Source organism: Carettochelys insculpta, chromosome 2 (assembly GCF_033958435.1).
Source record: "Carettochelys insculpta isolate YL-2023 chromosome 2, ASM3395843v1, whole genome shotgun sequence".
Taxonomy (NCBI): Eukaryota; Metazoa; Chordata; order Testudines; family Carettochelyidae; genus Carettochelys; species Carettochelys insculpta.
In genome coordinates, this window is record NC_134138.1 from 218271092 (window position 1) to 218291016 (window position 19925).

General features: G+C 41.2%; 1 protein-coding gene across 1 annotated transcript in view; it reads left to right on the top strand.

The window, feature by feature from the left end:
* TRA2A (transformer 2 alpha homolog) overlaps positions 1-19925 on the top strand; it is a 52416-nt gene that overhangs the window by 2109 nt on the left and 30382 nt on the right. Inside the window, exon 2 of the mRNA XM_074984635.1 lies at positions 9295-9428. Within this exon, the coding sequence (XP_074840736.1) occupies positions 9295-9428 (134 nt within the window). The remainder of the gene's footprint in view (positions 1-9294; positions 9429-19925) is intronic.

The window sequence follows — 19925 nt, forward strand, 5'->3', positions numbered from 1 at the left end:
GCAGAGAAAATTAGTGATACATTTACTTTACTCATCTATATCCGAACAGAATACCATTGCAAACACGTTTAGGGTACCTGAAAGAAAAGTACTGGAAAAATAATTCTCGAGGTTTGTCAATTTTACTTTGCATTTGGCAGCACTCTATTTTCAATGCTTCTTCACTTGTATAATCAGTAAGACTATTTCTGGTGGTATCTTACCTATCCACATGGAAGGCCAGAACACATACACCAAAATTAAATGTGATTTTTTTTTTGAAAGCCACAAGAACTCTGAAATCTTGATATAAGACATGTAGACCTACATGAAATTTAAGTCAACTGGTTTTACTTTGTTGGGATTTTAATGGTGAGAAGTCTAAAGCATGCAATCAAACAAAATAAGATAAGAGAAGTTCTATTAAAACTTGTAATGTCTCTGGGAAATACCACTGTTACTTATGTCAAACTTTCAATAAGATAATAGAAATAAAAAAAAAATAAGTTAATTGAGCACCAGGCAAAGTAAAAGAAAAAAAGTTAAAATGTTTAATCAAGTCAAGTATTTAGGGGTAAATAAAGCAAATTGAGAAGAAAGTATATAAGAAAGCCCTGCAGCTTCAGCTGACTTTTTTTTTTTAAACTAAGGATGAGTAACCAGCAATTATATCACTTGCTTGTTACAGTACATTAAAATTCAGATTTTCTAGAGTTTGTCACAGCTTTCTTTCTTTCTGGAGAGGTGCCATGATGCACCTCAGAGTCTGAACTTGTTAGCATGTTGGCCAGTGCTTTATATCCGTATTATTGTTGCGATATAGAATATAAAGATGCAAGTTACATTGAAAATATCAGTGGAAGAATTTATATCAAGTGGTCTTTGAATTAATAAAAAAATACTTGTATGGAAACTGTCATGACAAACTTCAGTACAATTATTAAGAAAATAATTTTCAATCACTTTGCAGTTATTGCAATTATAAGTTATTAGATATTATTTTGTCAAAGTTGAGTAGATTCCAAATTAACATGTCTCAAAAGTGATCTGCATGGGGTCAAAAGGGTCATGTTGACTGGAAGAGAAGAATCCTACTTTTTTAACATTAAAATGACGAAAGACTTCTTGGCTGAAAGACGTTGGGGACCTAGTGAAATGGAAAACCCACTAGAGCCAAGATGATAGTAGAGCAGTTTGAAAAAGAGAGTTTTTTTTTTTTTAATCAGAGTAACTTCTGGCTATGCATTTCGGACCCATTGCGATCCATTTCTTGACAATCCCTTCCTACCCCTTACCTCCGAGTTGAAACCCAGAGGCTGAGTCTCCTTGATCTGGATGAATTGGAAGACCTCTGAGTATCCCTGGTTGAGAACCAGTGCTCTAAACCACACTCTTCCTTTTGACTTCAGGTTCTCGGTTTAATTCCTAATCCTTAAATTAATGTCCTTTTCTAACTTGGAACATTTATTTTTTCAAAGAGGTGAATAAGAGCATATTTTTTATTTCACCCAAAAACATCCTGTATGCAGCAGAGGGAGTATGTTAAAAATGCAGTACTATAGTTTACTCAGCTCCTGTAGTCTTATGCATAATCCATAAAACCATTCATTTAGACATAAATATCTTAGATTCTTTCCCTAAGAAATGGTGTCTTCAGCAGCTTTTTACCTTGTTAGTTAAGGCTGTATGTTATAGGAATAGATATCCAGTTTTTCATCAGGTCAGAGCAGTAGTCGATTTTTTTTTTATCTTCATCCTAAATTTCAGTTCCTTTGAATTTTAATTGAGGTTTGTTCTGTACAAACCCTAACACTGGCTACAGTCCAGTGGAGCTTAAGTGTGTATGTAGCTTTTAAGTCTTGAGCAGTGTCATTGAAGTCACTGTGGTTACTTAATGCTTATGTGCTTTGCTGGATGGGAGAAATTTTGAAAGGACTACTTGATTGAAAAAGAGGACTCTGCAGTATGTTTAAATATACAAGTTAAGGAAATCTGAATCTGTTCTTTGCCGGCCTCTCATTGGTGCAGAGACAATCTTGGGGAAAGCTGTAACTGTAACCTTTTGGGTCTCCAAGCAGATTCTCCCAGGACGTTTGTCTAAATATCTGGTCTCTACTGTGGCAGCAAAGAGGTTTAGAGAACAGCAGTATCTATGTATTTTGTTGCAGCCTTCAGAGACAAGTAGCCCCCCCAGTTCTTTTTGGAAATTGGCTGAGTTTATTAGTATGAAAAAGGATAATATTTTTTGGTAATTAGGTGTCTAAATATTATTGTTTGTTTCTTTTGGCTTTTTTTGCCTTGTTTAGTCATGCTGTTGCTGATAAACTATTACCCATGCCATGGTAGCAAGCAGTACTGTCCCTGTCTTATCTGAAAGAGGAATAATACAGTAAGGTCTCGGAGTACACGACCCTGCTCTTGTGTCTGACCCTGATTCCCATTGCAAACTATGTACCTTGATTTCCAGTTCTGTCTAAGTTGCTTCCCCTGCCCTGGCTCAACCTCCCTCAGCTCTGCATGGCCCCAGAGCAGCTCCCTCCCAGCTCTACTCACAATGTTCACACAGCTCCGGCTCACCCCACACGCCCATGCCTGGCTCTGGCTTACCACCACTCTCATGTAGCTCCAGCTCACACCCCCCCCCCACACACCCCCAGCCCAGTTTAAACTGCCAGTGAGCAGCTCTGATTCAAGTCCCGCCCCCCCGCCTGCCTCCCTCCCCCGGCGGATCCGGTGCAATCCCCTTGGCTCACAAGCTGCCCGCTTATCCCCCTGCCCTGCATGGCTGCAGTGCAACCCTCCCTGCTGGCTCACAAGCCACCTGCCTGCCTCCCTCCCCTTGCGGCTCCAGTGCAGCCCCCTGGCTCACAAGCCAGTCACTCGCCCCACCACCCCGCTCTGCTGCAAACTCCCCTAGCTCACAAGCCACTCGTTCGCCTCTCCCTTCTGCCCTATGCAGGTCCGCTCCACCCCCTGTGCTGGCTCACAAGCCACCCGCCTCCCTCCCCACCCCCGCAGTTCCAGTGCAAACCCCTTGGCTCACAAGCTGCCACCCCTGCCCTGCGCGGCACAGGTGCAACCTCTCTGCCAACTCACCACCCACACATGGGTCTGGTTCTGACTCAACTCCCCGCCCCTTGTAGCCCAGCTCACCACATGCGGTGAACTCCACCCCTTCACCCCCCCCTGCAGCCCTAACCCAACCCAGGCTTAACCCTCCCCAGCTGCCACCCCAGCCCAGCACTTACCTTTCTGCTGCTTCTCCAGCTGCAGAACATGTGCTGTGCCTCGGAAAAAGTCAGTCCCCCAACGTACGCGAAACCCGGGTTGCGTGAGGGTGCGTGGAACAGAACCCTTGCGTACGCATACCTTACTGTACTTGAAAACAATCCCTCAGCATAAATACTAGGTAGAGTACAGAATTTCTCTTTGTGGAGATAACAGTAATTATGAATGCTTTCCAAGACCTTTTAGCTCCAATTAATTTTCATAAATTTCAAAAAAGTCCTTTTCTCATCACTTTATTTTTATTTTTTCCTTCCTTTTAAAGTTTTTTTTCACTCCCTTTTTTTTTTTGCCAGTGTTTCCTTTTTCCTTCCTGTTTTGGGAGAAAGCTCTCTTGAAATGCCCAAGGAAATACATAGGATTGTCCTATCACTGACTCCCAGACCATTTGATGTTTCTCCTTCAGCTGAACTCAGACTAATATCCAGCAAGTGATGCAAGCCACATCTTTGCTTATCCCTCTCTCTCATATAAGGCTGAGTATGCTACTACTCTCAATCAACAAAAAACCCTCTTACAATTATGCCCCAGACTGTGGTACTCCTTCATGACTAAGTAAAAAATAATATTGTAGATTATCAGAACCGTCAATCTTAGTATGCTGCTTATGTTATTCCTTGTTCTAAAGAAAGATTTTGAGAATAGTAGCATGCAAGAGTGGGTCAGTGGAAGCTTTAAAGTGTGATTGGGGTGGTGAAAGTAGAAATCATGTGAGTTGCACATACAAGTAAAACATTGACTACACAGAAGTCTGAGAAGGATTTTATTTGTTCTGCGTATAACAAGTTTTCTTTTAAACCAGTGCAAGCATACTGCAAATTATCGATTGGGGAGTGGGGGCGATATTCTGAGAGAGCCATAGTGAAATTCCACAGAATTGTTTTTCCTTCCCTATTTTACTCTTCCTGCGCACAGTGCTATGCCCTATTTTATCTTTTTAAGTGTCTTACCTCAGAAATTGAATTTTTTTATATTCATTGACAAGCTTATATTGACACACTTTGCAGATGATCGTGTGGTCAGTGAGAGGGCATAAATACCCTTTCATCAAGACTTCACTTTTCCTTTTTTTTTTTTTTTTTTTCTTCATTGGCTTCCCAAACTCCAGGAAAGTTGAAAGTGCCTTTTTTAAATCCCTTCAAAAGATTTTGTGGATAGTTTCAGTTCTTTTGAAAATTTATTTTAAAGCCTTGATATCCAGCATGGTAGCCACCTGTGATTGGTTGGTTGGTTGAGTGTGGCTGGTTGGCTTGAACAATAAATATATTTTCAGAAAAATGTGGCAGTAACCACTATCAAAACTGATTGGATCTGATGGTTTTAAAGCCTTATCAGTACTGGAGATAACATGGATTATTAGAAAGGTTAACAGTTAGTATAAATTGTATCTGAAATTCATAATGATGAATTCTGTGGTTCAACAAGTTGTGTATCAATGTTGACCCAACACATTGGCACTGTTGCTGCATTAACTGGTACTTACCACAGTTAAATGATACCTAACTTAGCCAGTGAATGGTCTCAATTTGTGAATTTCCCCTCTCTGTCCTTGCTGTGCTACCTCCTCACCTTTAGTTTCCTCCCTTCCCAGAAGAGCCCCTTTTTACCTATTTAAAAATACCTCTAACTCTGCATGGCCTCCTCAGGTGAAGCACTTGTAAGTCAATGGCTGTAAGGTCTCCCTGCTCTGACTGTGCCACTGCTTGCTTGTGGCTCATCAGAGTGAGAAAGTGAGCCATGGTCTGAGTCTGCCATTGGAAGAGTGGAATTGGTTGAGGTGCTCTGTTAGCTTTGGAGTGGGAAGGGGAATCTGGTACCTGAGGTGGTGGTAGGAATACAGCTACTAGGTATGTTTGTGTGCAGCTTGAGCTGCAGAATCATCTGTGGATTACTGTCTGAAGCTTTCACTCTGGAAAAAACTAGCTATCGCTTTAGCAAGATTGACTGGTGACACTGTCTGGGTAGCAGAAAGGTAGGATTTACTGTAGCTGTTCTGTCCATTTATGGCAGTGGGATGGGATGTTGATGATGTTTTACAAACTAGAGGCCGACCACCAGTTCAGGCTATAACTGAGGACCTTCAGAACAGGAGTTTGGGCATGGCTGAGTGTTTTCTATGGTGTAGGATTTGCTGAATGGCTGAGGGAAGATGGAGAGAGGACTCCTGGTTGGAAAGTAAGGATATGTGCTGACTATGACAGCAGTCAGGTATGAGTCCATGTTTTATTTTAGGAAAGACTTAATGTGAATTCAAATCAATGTGGGTGGTTTATGAACTGAAAGGAGGCTGCATTCATTTGGGATTTGCCATAATGAGCCTAAATGCAAGAGCAGTTTAGGGAGGCACAAGTGGACTGAAGTGTTGGTGTTACCATGACTGCTGTACAACCAGTTGAAGAGCAATAACTGCTTGCTGTAATTTAGACAAGCCTTATTTTTTGGTGTGCTTTCTATCATTTTTATGGCCTGTAGTGGCATAGAAAATTCAATAATCCTAGATTTTTTTCACCTATCCTTTAAAGCAGGGGTGAGCAAACCTTTTACATCAGGCCCCACTTTTCATCCCTGCAATTAGCATGGCCCCCCAAAGCTGCTTAATGTAATTCAAACAAATGGAAATTGCAGTTAAAAATGTGAATACACATACATTAAAAACAATATGTCAACATTTTTAGTAAGATGGATGAGCATTAGACCCAGCAGCTGATTGGTGTGTGCCCCCAATAAAATTTCATGTTCCCGTGAGGGGGACCCCCCCCCACTTTGTACACCTCTACATTAAAGGAAAAATACTAAGGAAAACAAAAATCTTACTTTCCAGGATAGAGGCTACATTCTAGGATAACGCATAATGTGAGCCTCATGGTTTATAACTAGTCTATAAAATGCTTGTGTAAGAAAACACCAGGTCTGCTCTGTTTTGTGTTGTGTATGGTAAAACTTTAAAGAGGCCTTGTTGATTTGGTAGGTGAAAAGGAGAGGTTGGGGAAAGAGTGCAGGAATGGAGAAGTCTCTGGAAGAAATCCTTCCCAGCAGAAGACTTCATTCCATATTCTGTAACTCTCCTGGGACTGGAAACCTGTTGTTGTGCAGCAAAAGACCCACGGGTAGGGAGAAGTATTTTTTTAGCTGCTTTGATGTCCTTAGTTTAAAAATCTATCTCAAAACTATTATGCAGATTCCTTCAATACTTTCTTTGAAGTACTGTGGGAATGATGTTTTGTTGTGTCAGAAAACTGACTGCCAGGCATTGACATATCAGTCGGCAGTTACCTACCATATAGTAGTAGCTGTCTTCTCAGCAGCAATCTCCAGTTGTTACCGGTTTTGGAGAGTTTTGAAACTTGTAAGCACTGCCCCTTGAAAACTGGAACTGTTGAGCTGTCCTGGGAGTTTAAACTGTTCTGTATGTGCACAGGTAACTTAAAACAAATAGATGACAGTCTGAGCTATTAAAATGAGTTAGTGTTTCCTTTCAAATATCAGGCAGAGACACATTGATGTCAGTATGGCACTAATTAGAAACTTAGATGGAAGTGTCAGCAGAGTTTAAATTTGAATGGGCAGCAGTACTGAATTAATACTTATTATATCAGAGGTATCAAACATGTAGTTTTAGGGCTGTACTTGGCCCTTCAGGAAACATTTGTAACCCACAGGATGCATCCAGATTGTGCAGAATCTGTCTTTATTTTATAATAGTCATGTCTATGAAGAGAACTTTCCAAACATGAACAGTGCAGTTAATGTAGTGAAGTTTTTCTGAGTTTGCGGATAGGTTGAAACAGTAGCTCACAGGAAGAACTTTCTTTTGTTTTCAATTAGATACATCAACTTTAATTGCTGATCCCTTTTAATAAAGAAGGTAATGGGAATGATTGCTATAGGGGTTAGGGAATAAACCATAGAAGAATTAGTAGAGGGGCTCTAAAAAGAATGAAGGGACAGAGAAATAGAGTAAGGAGAAAAAGAAAGTAAGAAAATAGCCTGAAAGGGAGTATGTGTTCTGAGTGAGCTCTGGATGTGAAAATAAGGCATGTAATATAATAAAGTATTGATATGTGAGTCTTCCCTTGATCTCTGTGAAAGCCTCATAGGTGTCAGATGGCATTCTGTTGCATATTGTGGGGACTATGTAGTTCTGAATTTATATTGTGATCCCCAGATTGTAATTAAATGTAGAATTCAGCTGTTTCTTCTAGTCAGCAATCTAACTAGCTCTTCTTCTTCTCTCTTGAATTCTTGTTACAGTGAATGAGGAGCTTTGCTCAGTTTACATATTAAGGCTCACTAGAGGATTTTAACTTGTTTCTATTAATCTTTTCATTTTAGTACTTGTGAAAAAGTAAGGAGAAACTCTCTCCTTAAAGGAGGAAAGGCACTAAAGAAACTGACCATGTTTACTGCAGAATGAGAGGTGGATTAGCCATGTTAGTCTGTATGTGTAAAGACAAGAGGTGCTGTGGTAACTTATAGACTAACGGATATTTTGAAGCATAAGCTTTTGTGGGCAAAGACCTGCTTCTCATGAACTGCTCCAAAATATCAGTTAGTCTATAAGGTGCCATAGGGCTTCTTGCTGTTAACAACAGATAGTAAAGGATGTTAAGAAAATCAGAACAGAATGTAAGAAAAGGAAAATAAAAACTTGAAAGGTGTGGGAAAGCTTGCTGTGCTTTCGTAATTAAAATTTATTTATGCATATTTAATACTTCACGTCTAAATATTTAACCCGTATGTGGCCATGCTACCAAGTATTTTAGGGGAAAAAAATCCTAGCCTGATCGGTTTGCTTGTTTTCCCGATTATTTGTCGTGTGTGTTCATCCAATTAAAATTGACCCTTGTGGGGTTATTATAATATGCATTTTATTTTAAATATAACTACAATGCTCAAGGAAAATAGAATAACAGTAAGGAACAAAAGAAAATTATTAGAGAATCAATAATTTTAGGTTAAGTTTAGGTCTTGTATGTATCTATTTGCATAGAAAGATTTAAAAAAAACTGGGAAAGCTCTGCTTTAAAGTTCTGTTGAACTAAGCATGGCTTAGTAAAACCTTATTACAAGACTAGCATTCTAGATATTTTGAAAGTGCAAATCTAATATTAAGGGAAAATTTACGTTTTTGTCAGAACATTTTAGTATGTGTGCAGATTACTTTTTAGTACGCTTGTATCCTGTAGGTGTTCCAAAATAAGGATAGTTACACAGTTTGAAAGGGGAGGAGGGCAGCTCTGAAACATTTAGAGAAAACCAGTAGACTCATTGTCAGAACCTAGAAATAATACAATTTAAAGATTTTTTTAATAAAGTTGTTTTTATAAAATAGATACTTGCACTTTACCTGCTGGCTTTTCAATTTTGGTAGATAACATTCTGAACTCCAGCAGAGTTTTATAATCCCTAGTGCTTAAATATACTAAATGTTCTTTTTCCATTAAGGTTAATGTTCGTGAAGAAATTGAAGAGTTTTTTCCAAGAATGTGGAAGATAAATCAAGATAAAAGAAGGCTAATGAAAAGTATTAAAGATCAGAAAATTAAAATTGAATGGGGGAAAAAATTGAACAGAAGATTGGTCAGATAGAAGCACTTGAATGTTAAGGCTATAATGAATTGTTTGAATTGGGGAAGAATACGCGAAGTATGAAAAATGAAAAACTCAATGAAGAATGAAGAAAAATAGAAAGCAAGAGTGAAGTAGAATTAAAAGAATCTGGAAGAATGAATGGGTCCTAGGTTAAGTAAATGTATGGTTTATGTTCCAGTGTCTGTATGATCAAGTTGTAGATGAATTTGCATGATTACTTAGTTAATAGAGAATTGGCGATCTGGTTCAAGTAGGGAATTACTTGAGGAAAGCATACAATATTAACAGTGGGTTAACAGACTGAAATTTGTTCTGGAGGGTATTGCCTAACCATTTGTCTTTCAGGAGCAATCAAATAATATAATTACGGTACTTTAAATGTTAGGAGTTAGGCATTTATGTGACCAGTACCATTTGTAATACTATCTTTTTTGTTAGGAGTCTCGCTCCCAGTCAAAATCTCCAGCTGGGAGTCCTGCTCGTGTAAAATCGGAGAGCAGGTCAGGATCTCGTAGTCCATCAAGGGCTTCTAAACACTCTGAGTCACACTCCCGGTCAAGATCAAAATCCAGGTATGTACTGAGTTTGATTAAAATATTAATTATGCATCAGATATCTATGGATATGATGTAAGATACCTAAATCATCTTGTTTCCAGTTTTGACCCAGAAATACATTAAAAACACCCAAATGCAGAAACACCAGAAATGTATGTGAAGCCTTGTCTACACAAAGCAGTACTATAAACTGTTGAGCATACTGGGCCCTGCTGGTCTGCAGTAAAGTTCCCTAGTTCATTTTAATATAGTGCTGTTTTAAACAGCACCATGTTCTTTGACATTGTCCAGCTGCATGCTCCATTTTAAGTGAATTTTAGTATAAGTCATTAATTGGGTCACACATACAGTGTCCCCATCTCAGGCCATTTTGGAGGTTACATAGCACTGTTTGACCAGTCCCCTTCAGCTCTTTCTCAAGATCATCATCTGCTTGAGATGAAGCAGTTAGCAGTATGTTTTGAGCTTCATCTTTAGTCTAGTTTTGCTTTAGAGTATATAATTCTCTGTGTGTGTGTGTGTAGTTTATATATATTGCTCACACTATAATATAATATATAGTTCATAATTCACTTAAGGTAGGTAACTTACTATCTTTTGCCTGTTTGTTTGTTTGGTTTTTTTTTTTCTCAATTGAAATTCTTAATTAGTATGCCAGTTAGTGTATAGGTTGAACCTCTCTAGTCTGGCATACTCTCATCCAGCAACATCCATAAACCAGCACAATTTTAGTTAGCTGGATGACCATTTATCATGGGTGTAGCCAAATTTCCCATACAGTTTGTCGCAGTCAGTCCTGGATGTCAGTGAGACCTAGAGCCACCAGCGAGAAGGGGCAGCAGGCCTGGGGTGCAGCGAGACCTCCCTTTGCCTGGTACATTCTCTCATTGGGGACCAGTCAGGTGACCAGGGACATGCAACCCATATTATAACAGACAAATTATTGAGAGACGTTGAATTTATTGAATAGCTCCCTGAGGACCAAAAAAGTGGAATTCAAAGCAACTATGTTGGAGTTCCGCCTTCTCGCTTGAACAGCCTTACGAGCATCGTTGGACATGGCACCATGTTCCATCACCAGATACATAATCATGTGATAAGTTTCTTGGCTGTGTGTTTTTCCTCCAGAGAGATTCAAGCTACTGTTAAGAATCTGCTTATCTGCTGTGCAAGGGCCAAAAGCTGTTCACAGCCAAGATTGATGGATTCTCTTTTCACATAAAAAGATTTGAGGGTCACTCTCAGTTCGTTGGACATTTTATGTACCTTTTCAGGCAAAAATAGGGGAAATATTACTTGGCATAAAGAAAGAGATTTACATCCTGTACCCAGTCTCAGAGGCAATATGACCTTCAATGAGGGGGAGCAAGACCAGCTACATGGAGATCACTCCTTATGCTGCCACTGACATCCCAACCACCTGCCTCTATACAGTTTCCAGAGCTTGGTTGAGAATCAGATACACATCCCACATCTTCTGTTGCTGGAAACATCCAACACTTGTTCTGTCCATTTGGAGACCATGTTACTCTGTTGCACCCAGACTGGTGAAAAATCACATCAGATAAATGAGTACTAGAAATCATCAAGACTGGCTAGGCCAGGGGTTTGCAACCTGCAGCTCTGGAGCCACGTGTGGCTCTTTAAGGACTTCCTTGTTGCTCCCTATGTTATAATTACAAAATTATTTAAAAAAAAAAAAACTCTTATTTTCGTGCTTCGGTGAGCATCCAAATGCCCAACAATGAATAGCTTATATGTAAATAGGAAATTATGTGATCTTGAAATGTTAAACTCCCCCTTTAATATACACAGCGCATTGTGGCGTATGTGCGTGTGCTGTTCTTAAAATAGGAGTTACAAAAAGTATGGTTTGACATTATTTATTAATGGCAGTCTCACATTGCCATGCATTACAGCTCTTGAATTATTGAGTTTTTTTAACTGAATTTAAAGAAAAAGCTCTTGCTCTTTTGGTTGCCGACCCCATGGCTAGTCTGTCAGTTTACCTCCATCCTCCTTACCTGTTCTCTGGCTACAGCTATACTACGTTCCCTTTTTGGAGAAGGAATGCAAATGTGAGACATTGAAAATGCAAAGGAGCACTGATGTACAAAAATCTTGCACCTCATTTGCATAAGCTCATGCGATCGTGTTTCTGGATGAGAATTTTCCGAAAGCAAAAACAGCTGTGCAGATGGGGTTCCTTTGGAGGAAAAAAAACTGAAACAAGATAGGTAGGATTCTTTGGAAAACGGGGTTTTTCCTCCCAAAGGAACTCCATCTACACCACTGTGTTTTGCTTTCAGAAAAGTCTCTTCTGGAAACGTGATTGCACAAGCTTATGCAAATGCTGCGTGAGATTTGTAAACCAGCATTTCATTTGCATTCCTCCTTGGAAAGGGGAATGTAGTGTAGACACAGCTTCTCTGTCCCTTATTTGGGAGCTGTCTCTCAAACACAGTTACTGTGACCAGAGATGATTTTTGTCCTACCAAGGACAGTGAGGGAAGTGCTGTGTCATGGAGTTCAAGTTTTGCACAAGGTTCCATTTTTTTCCCAAAAGCTGGCCGTGAGTATGAAATATACCTACCTTCACAAACAGAAGAGTTTCTATAAGTTGTGCCAAAATAAGCAAACAATGGCAAGTACCTTCCCTTTATCAGTGGGGTTAGATTGCATACTGGAACTCAACAAAGTTTGGGGATTTCAACTAACTTGATCAGCCTATATCTCTTAGCATTCATGGCATTCTACTGCAAAATGGACAAGTTCTTGATCGTTGCCCACCCTACCACTTAATGCTTCCTCAAGAATGTGTTATCTATCACCAGTCAGTCTGGTAGTGCGAAGCTTTATGGGGGCACATCCCCTGTGCATCAAATTTCTGAAAACATTACACTTTGTCCACACCAATTTCTACCTAAAATAGTTTCATCATTCCACTTGAATGAACCCCTCTGTCTCCTACTGATATTCCCACAACCTCATAGGAACATATGCTTCATGTTCTGGACTCCAAAGGGCACTAGCTTTTTACACTGAAAAGACAGTTTATCTTTCAGGAAGTCACCAAAATGCATAGAATCATAAAACTGGAAGGAACCTTGAGAGGTCAAATCCTGTTCCCTGCACTCATGACCAGATCAGCCACCATCTAGATCACTCTTAACGGGTTTTTGTCTAACCTGTCCTTAAATAATTCAATGATGGAGACTTCACAACTTCTTTAGGCAGTTTATTCCAGTGCGTAACCACCCTGAGAGTGAGGAAGTTTTTCCTTGTCAGTGGGTTCAGTTGGGGTATGTATGTGGTATTGTCTTATGTTACCAGATTTGTCCCTTACTCTGGGGTATGTTCATTTATTGGGGGTTATGTAGGCGGGGAGAGGTGAATAATTCTGTCAGTGTGCAGCTTGATACTAGCGTTCCTAGGAGCTTTACTTCTCTCTCTTGCTAATTCCCTCCCAGTGGAGCTATTCTGCCTGACCCAGGGTCCACAGGATTAAGCTCTTCCCAACCTGTACGCGCACGCTCAGTTCCAGAGCTCATCTGAGAGGACCAGCTAATCAGCGCTTATGAACTGATATCTTTTATATGTCCCTGTACTCAGTAGGTTGGGTTGCACAGCAGTGGCAAGCTGTGGCCCTTGTGTGTCTTTGGACTAAGTGGCTGGGTAAAACAGCATTCTCAGTTGCCACCCTCACATGCCCCACCAGTTCAGCATCCCCTCTCCTCCCTTTCTCCTGCTTTCACAGCACAATCGTTCTGCTAGTAACCCACTTGATGGGCAAACCCCACAGGAGTTCTGGGCATCACGGGGATCTTTTAGCTTAAGTACAAGAAGCATTGTTGCAGTGACTGGAGAAGCCAGAACAAACACCCCTGAGGAACAGTCAGCCAGAGGAAGAAAAAGAGAGGGAAGCAACCAGTTTAACTATGAAAGTTATTTTTGGGTAGTGAATATATATTCAACAGTTACAATAGTAAATATACTGCTTAGAAATGTTAGGGCTAGCAAATCATGTAACTAATTACATAAGGCAAGGTTAGGAGGCTATGCCTAGAGAGAGGCCGGGGGCGGGTAGATCTTACCACTTGGTGGGGCTTCCACTGATCGAGGCATCTCAGATGGTGGTGGTAGCTGGGGAGTCCAAAGGGTAGGAGACAAGCACAGTCCCTAGCACGATCAGGCAGGAGATGAAGAATTCCCAATGGAACTGATGTAGAATTTACATCCAGGCATCAGAACAGTTTCTTGAGCAAGGGTAGGTGTTTTTTCTAGAGACAGAACAATGGTTCAAGAAGAATACTGGGTGTGATGAGTAAACAGAGGCAAGACAATAGAGGCAGATCATGCCTTGCTATAGGTGATGTTCCTTAAAGAAGCTCACAGTGCAACTATGCGGTTTCAGTGTTTTGGGTATCATTGGGATCCATTACTAGGATTACTAGTGACTGATTTGGGTGTGAGCAGGTCTGGGTTCATTAGCATCTAGAGCAGAGATTTCCCATCAGTCAGTGCTTCTCTGCTTTTGGTATCCCATAGTTCAGTGCAGTTTCTCGTTTAGAAGAGCTGTTCTCCATTATGCTAATTGAGTTGTCTTTCTGTTCTGTCTTCAGTGCAAATGAGGCTAGGAATGTTTACTTAATTGATTTATCACCTGTGTTGGTGGGATTTAGGTGTGTCCACCCCTGCCAGTTTCAGTGCTTTGTCTTTGATTCAAGCAGAGGCCTACTGGGAATTGGATTTGTTTTCCATGAGTGTCACTCCTTGGCTTCCTAGGAGCACAGGACTGACAGGTGCTCATGCTTTGGTTCCCTAAAAACACAGAACTGGTAGGTAACACCGATTTTTCATCTTAATGTGTTTATTGTAAAGTTACTTCTTTACATCATGGAATGATCAAAGGGAGATAACACATCCAAGATAAGGCTGTCAAAATGGGTCTCCAACCACATTGATTTATTGCCATCTATAGCTACAACCTGTGCCTGGGACCAGTGCACATTCTACTAAAGCATTCTTCACATCAGTAGCCTTCCTCAATAGAGTGCCTTTTACGTATATATGCAAAGCAGCAACTTGGGCATTAGCCTATATGTACACACAATACTGTGCCATGGAGCAGCACTCATCAGATACTTAATTAAAACCTGTGCAGTTCCAAACCTTTCCCATCCAGTGAGGGCGCTGCTCTACAGTCACCTAAAGTGGAGCGCCTACAGGGACTCTCCTGAAAGAAGAGGTTACTCATCCTGTGCAGTAACTGAGGAGTTTCCAGTAACAGAGAGGTAGCCATGTTAGTCTGTATCCTAACAAAACAGAAAAGCAGTCATATAGCACTTTAAAGACTAACAGAAGTAATTTATTTGGTTATGAGCTTTCGTGGGGTAGACCCACTTCTTCAGATCTGGAGATAGTTCTCTACTGGAAATGGTGCTGAAAATCAATTGGCATGACAACTATATAACATATAAAAAAAATTAAAATAACAGACAAATCTAGATATTTGTCCCTGTGGATGCTCCACTAACTTTCCTCCTTGTCCGTAGTTTAGATTTTCTACGCCAGAGACTGCAAGGAAGAGGGAGCTGCGAGTGGGGTGGAATGGGCTATGTGTGGTCCCGCAATGTTATCTTACCTCTGCAGGTGGTGTGAGCTGTGGGCAGCACATGTGTGACCAGTCAGGCAGTGCTTCTAAAAATCTATTATAAGCAGAGAGGCACAGATTCACTTAATGTGAAGCATCCTTAGGGACAGTTTATCTAGAACCTTATTTGCTGTGCAGGGTGAGCAACTTTCTTAAAGGACACTAGGGAATATTACAAAGATTACTCATTATGTATATACAGATAATGCATTCTGGTATAAAATCAGTGTTTAGACAACTTCATAAAAACTCACATTGCTGAAAATAAAGACCCTCCCCCCAATGACAGTAACAAATGTGAAAAACAGAAGCCCTGAAAGACCTGATTGTGATTGATCTTTGTTACTGGGGTGCATTTTCTGTTTTTTGTCCATAATATGCAGTCTGCAGAGAATAATCAAAGGGCTACCCAGCCCTAGCGTATTCTTTTCAGTAATACTTCTAGATAAGGCAGAAAACAGTCTTGCAATCATTTTTCTCTGTAGCTGTTTTGGCAATGAGTAATATGTAATATAATTATTGTGCTTGGTATTATTTTCGCTTGCAGCTTGTCTAGAAAGTATTCAGTTATAGTTTTGGGCTCATCCTTCACACATGCCATGCTCTGACTGAATAGCTGTGGATTTCTCTTGAGCTGTACTAGTCCATTGTGGGTCCAGCTTAGGATATATACCTAGAGCCCTTGTCATGAGTCCAGGTTATGTTCCTAAATAATGCAGCTTATAGTGAAATGACTTACAAAGGGGAATTAATATCCATAAGGAATAATGTAATTAGCTTGAGAGCTTCCCAACACATACAGTTCACGTGTGGTACATAATAATGTACCTATAACCCACAAAAAGAAATAAATAGAAAATAGGTAAGCCAGCTCGCTGCTGCTCTCCCTAGCTGCCTGCCAGCTTCCTGCAGCTTGCTGCTGGTTTCCCATGACTTCAGGGCTCACTTCCAGGACCCCTGCACTACAGCGCGTGCCGCTGAGCCACCACAAAGCTCCACTATGTTCCTGGCTTTTGGTCCCTCATCCCTTAAATGACATAAGTGCTGGTCAGTGCAACTTACAAGTCTGCTTTTGTGAATTACTTAACGACATATGTACGGAACTACTTACAGTGAAGCAGCTTACAAGGATCCCCCTGTATGCGGTATTTTCGTACTTGTCAGTTTTCATCTTATTTTATTGTAAACTCTTCAGACACTTAGGACAATAGGCCATCGTTCCTGCTTGGTGCTTCTAAACACCACCTCAATTTTAACAAAAAAAAGAGAGAGAGACTATTCTGTTAATTTCATTTTGATTATTTTGCACTTGAATTTTTATTTAGCTCTCTTTTTAGAGTATTGAGTGGGAGAGTGCTTTGGTCTGTACATGATTGGAAGTTAAGGTTATGATACATTGTTAGAGTTTGCAGGGAAATAGCGTGATAGTTGTTTCAGGAGATTTGAGTTTTATTCTTGGCTCTGTTAAAGGTTTCTGGTATGACCTTGCCTCTGTTATTTGTATATAAAATGGGGAGACTACATTGGGTCTGTCTTACCTATTTACATTTGGGAAAGGGACTAGTCGTATGCACACGTAAGGGACTGGTCTAGATGAACCCTTGAATCCTTTTTAGTCCTATAATTGAGTGCATTCTAAAAGTGATGGTGAGGGGAGAATCTAATCTCACGGAAAGCTCAAGTGCTGTTGTAGTACAAATAATAATGTTAATCTGAACTTTAAATGTTTGTTCCCATATTACATACATTAAAGTACAGGTGGAACCTTTTTAGTCTGGCACTCTTGGGACCTGACTGATGCTGAATGGAAGAATTTGCCAGACCATGAGAGGTCTGTGTTATCTAGCAGCATTACCAGTACTTGCACTGTTTACTAGGCTCTTAGGCTGCATCTAGACTATGAGATAAATTTGAATTTAGGGCAGTTAGCTCAGTATTACCACATGACTGTCTTCACTGTAAAGACCATTAACTTGATTTAGGTTGCACTGATATCGTGACTACAAAATCATAGTTATCTGACTGGTATAGCATCAAGCTTGAATTCAGATGTTCGATTAAAGGCTAGCATGGAAGCGCCACGTCTTAAAATTGAGTTATTAGCCTCCAGAGGTGTCCCATCTATAATCCACAGTGCCCTTCACCTGTCCGCTCTGACTGCTGCTCTCTAACTGGAAGACCGTGAATTTCCAAGTGGGAGCAGCAAGCCTTTGGCCGTGGCCTCATGTTAGTATGAAAGCTTGAGGAATGTCTCTTTCCTTTCTATTAACACTGTGAGCACATCTACCTGTTCAAATAGCCCCTGCAGGGAGTTTGTGGCTCTTTCTCTACAGTTACTGTGTTTTTCTGCTCTGTCTGGCTCCAGCCACTGCCCCTCCACACCATGTGGCAACACGGCTGTGATGGGGGTCATGCTAGCATAAGACGCTGAGAAACTTCTTCTTAGTGGTCTACGTTTGCGTATGAATTCTCCCCCCCCGCCCCACACACACAGATGCCACACAGTCTAGGTCATTCCTGCACTCTGCCACATCACGTGGGTAGCCCCCAACTCAATAAAAGGATGTGCCTGCCATTCGGTGTGGACCACGTTTCCAGGAAGCACCATGTCAGATTGTGCACATTTAGGGCTCAATGGGCGGAAGGAGACTTGGGGGCTTGCAGCTGGTGTGGAGAGGTCTCTCCCAGCAGCTAAGATACTGGGGGGTTTGCTGCTGCCATGGGGAAGTCTCCCTGGCAGCTAAGATACTCGGGGAGGGCCACCTCAACTGGCCCCCCAGTGAATCTTCCTATGTCCCTAGTGTGGCTTGCAGACGCTGTGGGGGAAGTCTCCCCCAGCAGCTAAGATAGTCGGGGGGGGGGGGCGGGGGCGGGGTTTGCTGCTGCCATGGGGAAGTCTCTCCTCCCCCCCCCCCAGCAGCTAACCTATTCAGAGGCTTGCTGCTGTGGTGGGGAAGTCTCCTTCAGTGGCTAAGATATTTGCAGGCTTGTTACTGCCAGGGGAAGTCTCTCCCAGCAGCCAAGATACTCAGGGAGGACACCCCTCCACCCCCGTAAGCCCTCCTATGCCCCTGGCATGGCCTGCTGCCACCAGGATGCGAGAGAGAATTTCCCCGGCTCTGGGAGGACCACTTCAGCTGCCCCCCCCCCCCCCCCCATGCCCATATCAAGGCTTGCTGCTGCCTGGGGGAAATGTCCCCCAGTGGCTAATATATTCAGAGAGGACCACCTCAGATGGGCCCCCCACTAAAGTCCTCCATGTCCGTACTGGGGCTTGCAGCTGCCATGTTGAAGTCACATCCCCACCAGCTAAGGGGCTTGCTGCTGCTTGAGGGAAGTCTCCCCTCAGTGGCTAAAATACACAGGGGGCAGGGAGGGAATACTTCAGCAGCCTCAGACAACAGCACCCACCCACACCCTGCCAAAAATATTTTCGGGAGCTTGCTGTCCATTGCAGACACTTTCTGGCTGTCTATTTCGGTCATAAAATCTTTCTGCTAATATCTGTTTGTTTTCGTGCCTTGACCCCCTCAAACTGGGGGGAGGATCTAGTTGAGAGTCTTGTTTGTGTTTATTATAAGTTTTGTTATTTCACTGACATCAACTGCGTTGGCATTATCTGTGTAGTGAAGGTGAATGTCAAAAAAATTTTTTTCTACATTTTTCTGTTCTCCTAACTTTAGAATACAGTCGGGGCCCCTGTATTTTCGGGGATCACATGCAATGATGAGAGGTGGGACACTCAGTGGATGGCCAGTTAAGAACATGGTCCTTGCATAGAAGCCAAATGGTGCACCAGAAAGCCAGAGGCTCTCCCTATCAGTAACTCTTTTCTGAAAAATTTGCCCATCTTCTCTTTCTTCGTGCCTTGTGGGGTCCTTTTATTAGTTTCAAGAAAGCCAAAAATCTTCTTTCCTAGATGTTTATATCCTGTTCTAACTTTGAGGGTCCCTGTATTATTTCCAAGGATTGGCATATTTTTAGGGAGCAGGAGGGAAATGAGGAAAATGTAAAGAGGGAGGATGATATCAAAGACCACTGAGCAAACTCAGAATGCTGCAGGGGTGAGGAAACTGTGGAATAGGTTCCCACAATGCATTACTGCAACAGTCGATCTTAGCCAGTTTGAGCATGACAACAAGTCGACTTTGTAAGGAGCACATGGGAAGTGAGGATGGTCAAGTTTGAACTTATAAATTTCAGAATTACAAAATTGATATTAATGAATTTGAATTTATGGTAGTGTAGATGCAGCTGTAGAAGACATTTGGGGTAAATTACAGCTAAATTAGAGCATAGAACACTGAAAACCAGGACTAGTGGCTATAAACTAACTAAAATCATGACGGATTACAGCTGTTGCTGGACTAGAGATGTTCAACCTATAGAACCCATAAATGTTAATGATATATTAAATTTGTTAGTGTGTAAGATGCATTAGGATTGCTTATTATTTATAAAGTAAAACAGTTGCTCAATTCTCATGCTACCTCCCCAAAAAACTGGTTAATTAAGGCAGAGCAAATGTTGGGTTCCAAAGAAAATGGGTTCTAATTGCTGAATAGAAAGTTATGAGCTCCACAAAATGGATGAGTTTAGCTTTTGGAAGGGATGAGGACAGCTCAGATGAAGATTTTAAGAAGCTGTGTGTATTTGAAACTGTAGTTTACTGATTGTATATCTTCTGTCCTTTGATGGTCTCTTGTGCTTTGTCAGTAAGATTTATTAAGTACTCATCCTACAAGATATTGCTCAAACATAAGTGGGAATTTTATTTAAAAAAAAAAAAAACAAACTTGTTTTCCATTCTCCCCATTTTCAGTCTACTGACTGCCAGGATACATATGACTTTTTTTTTT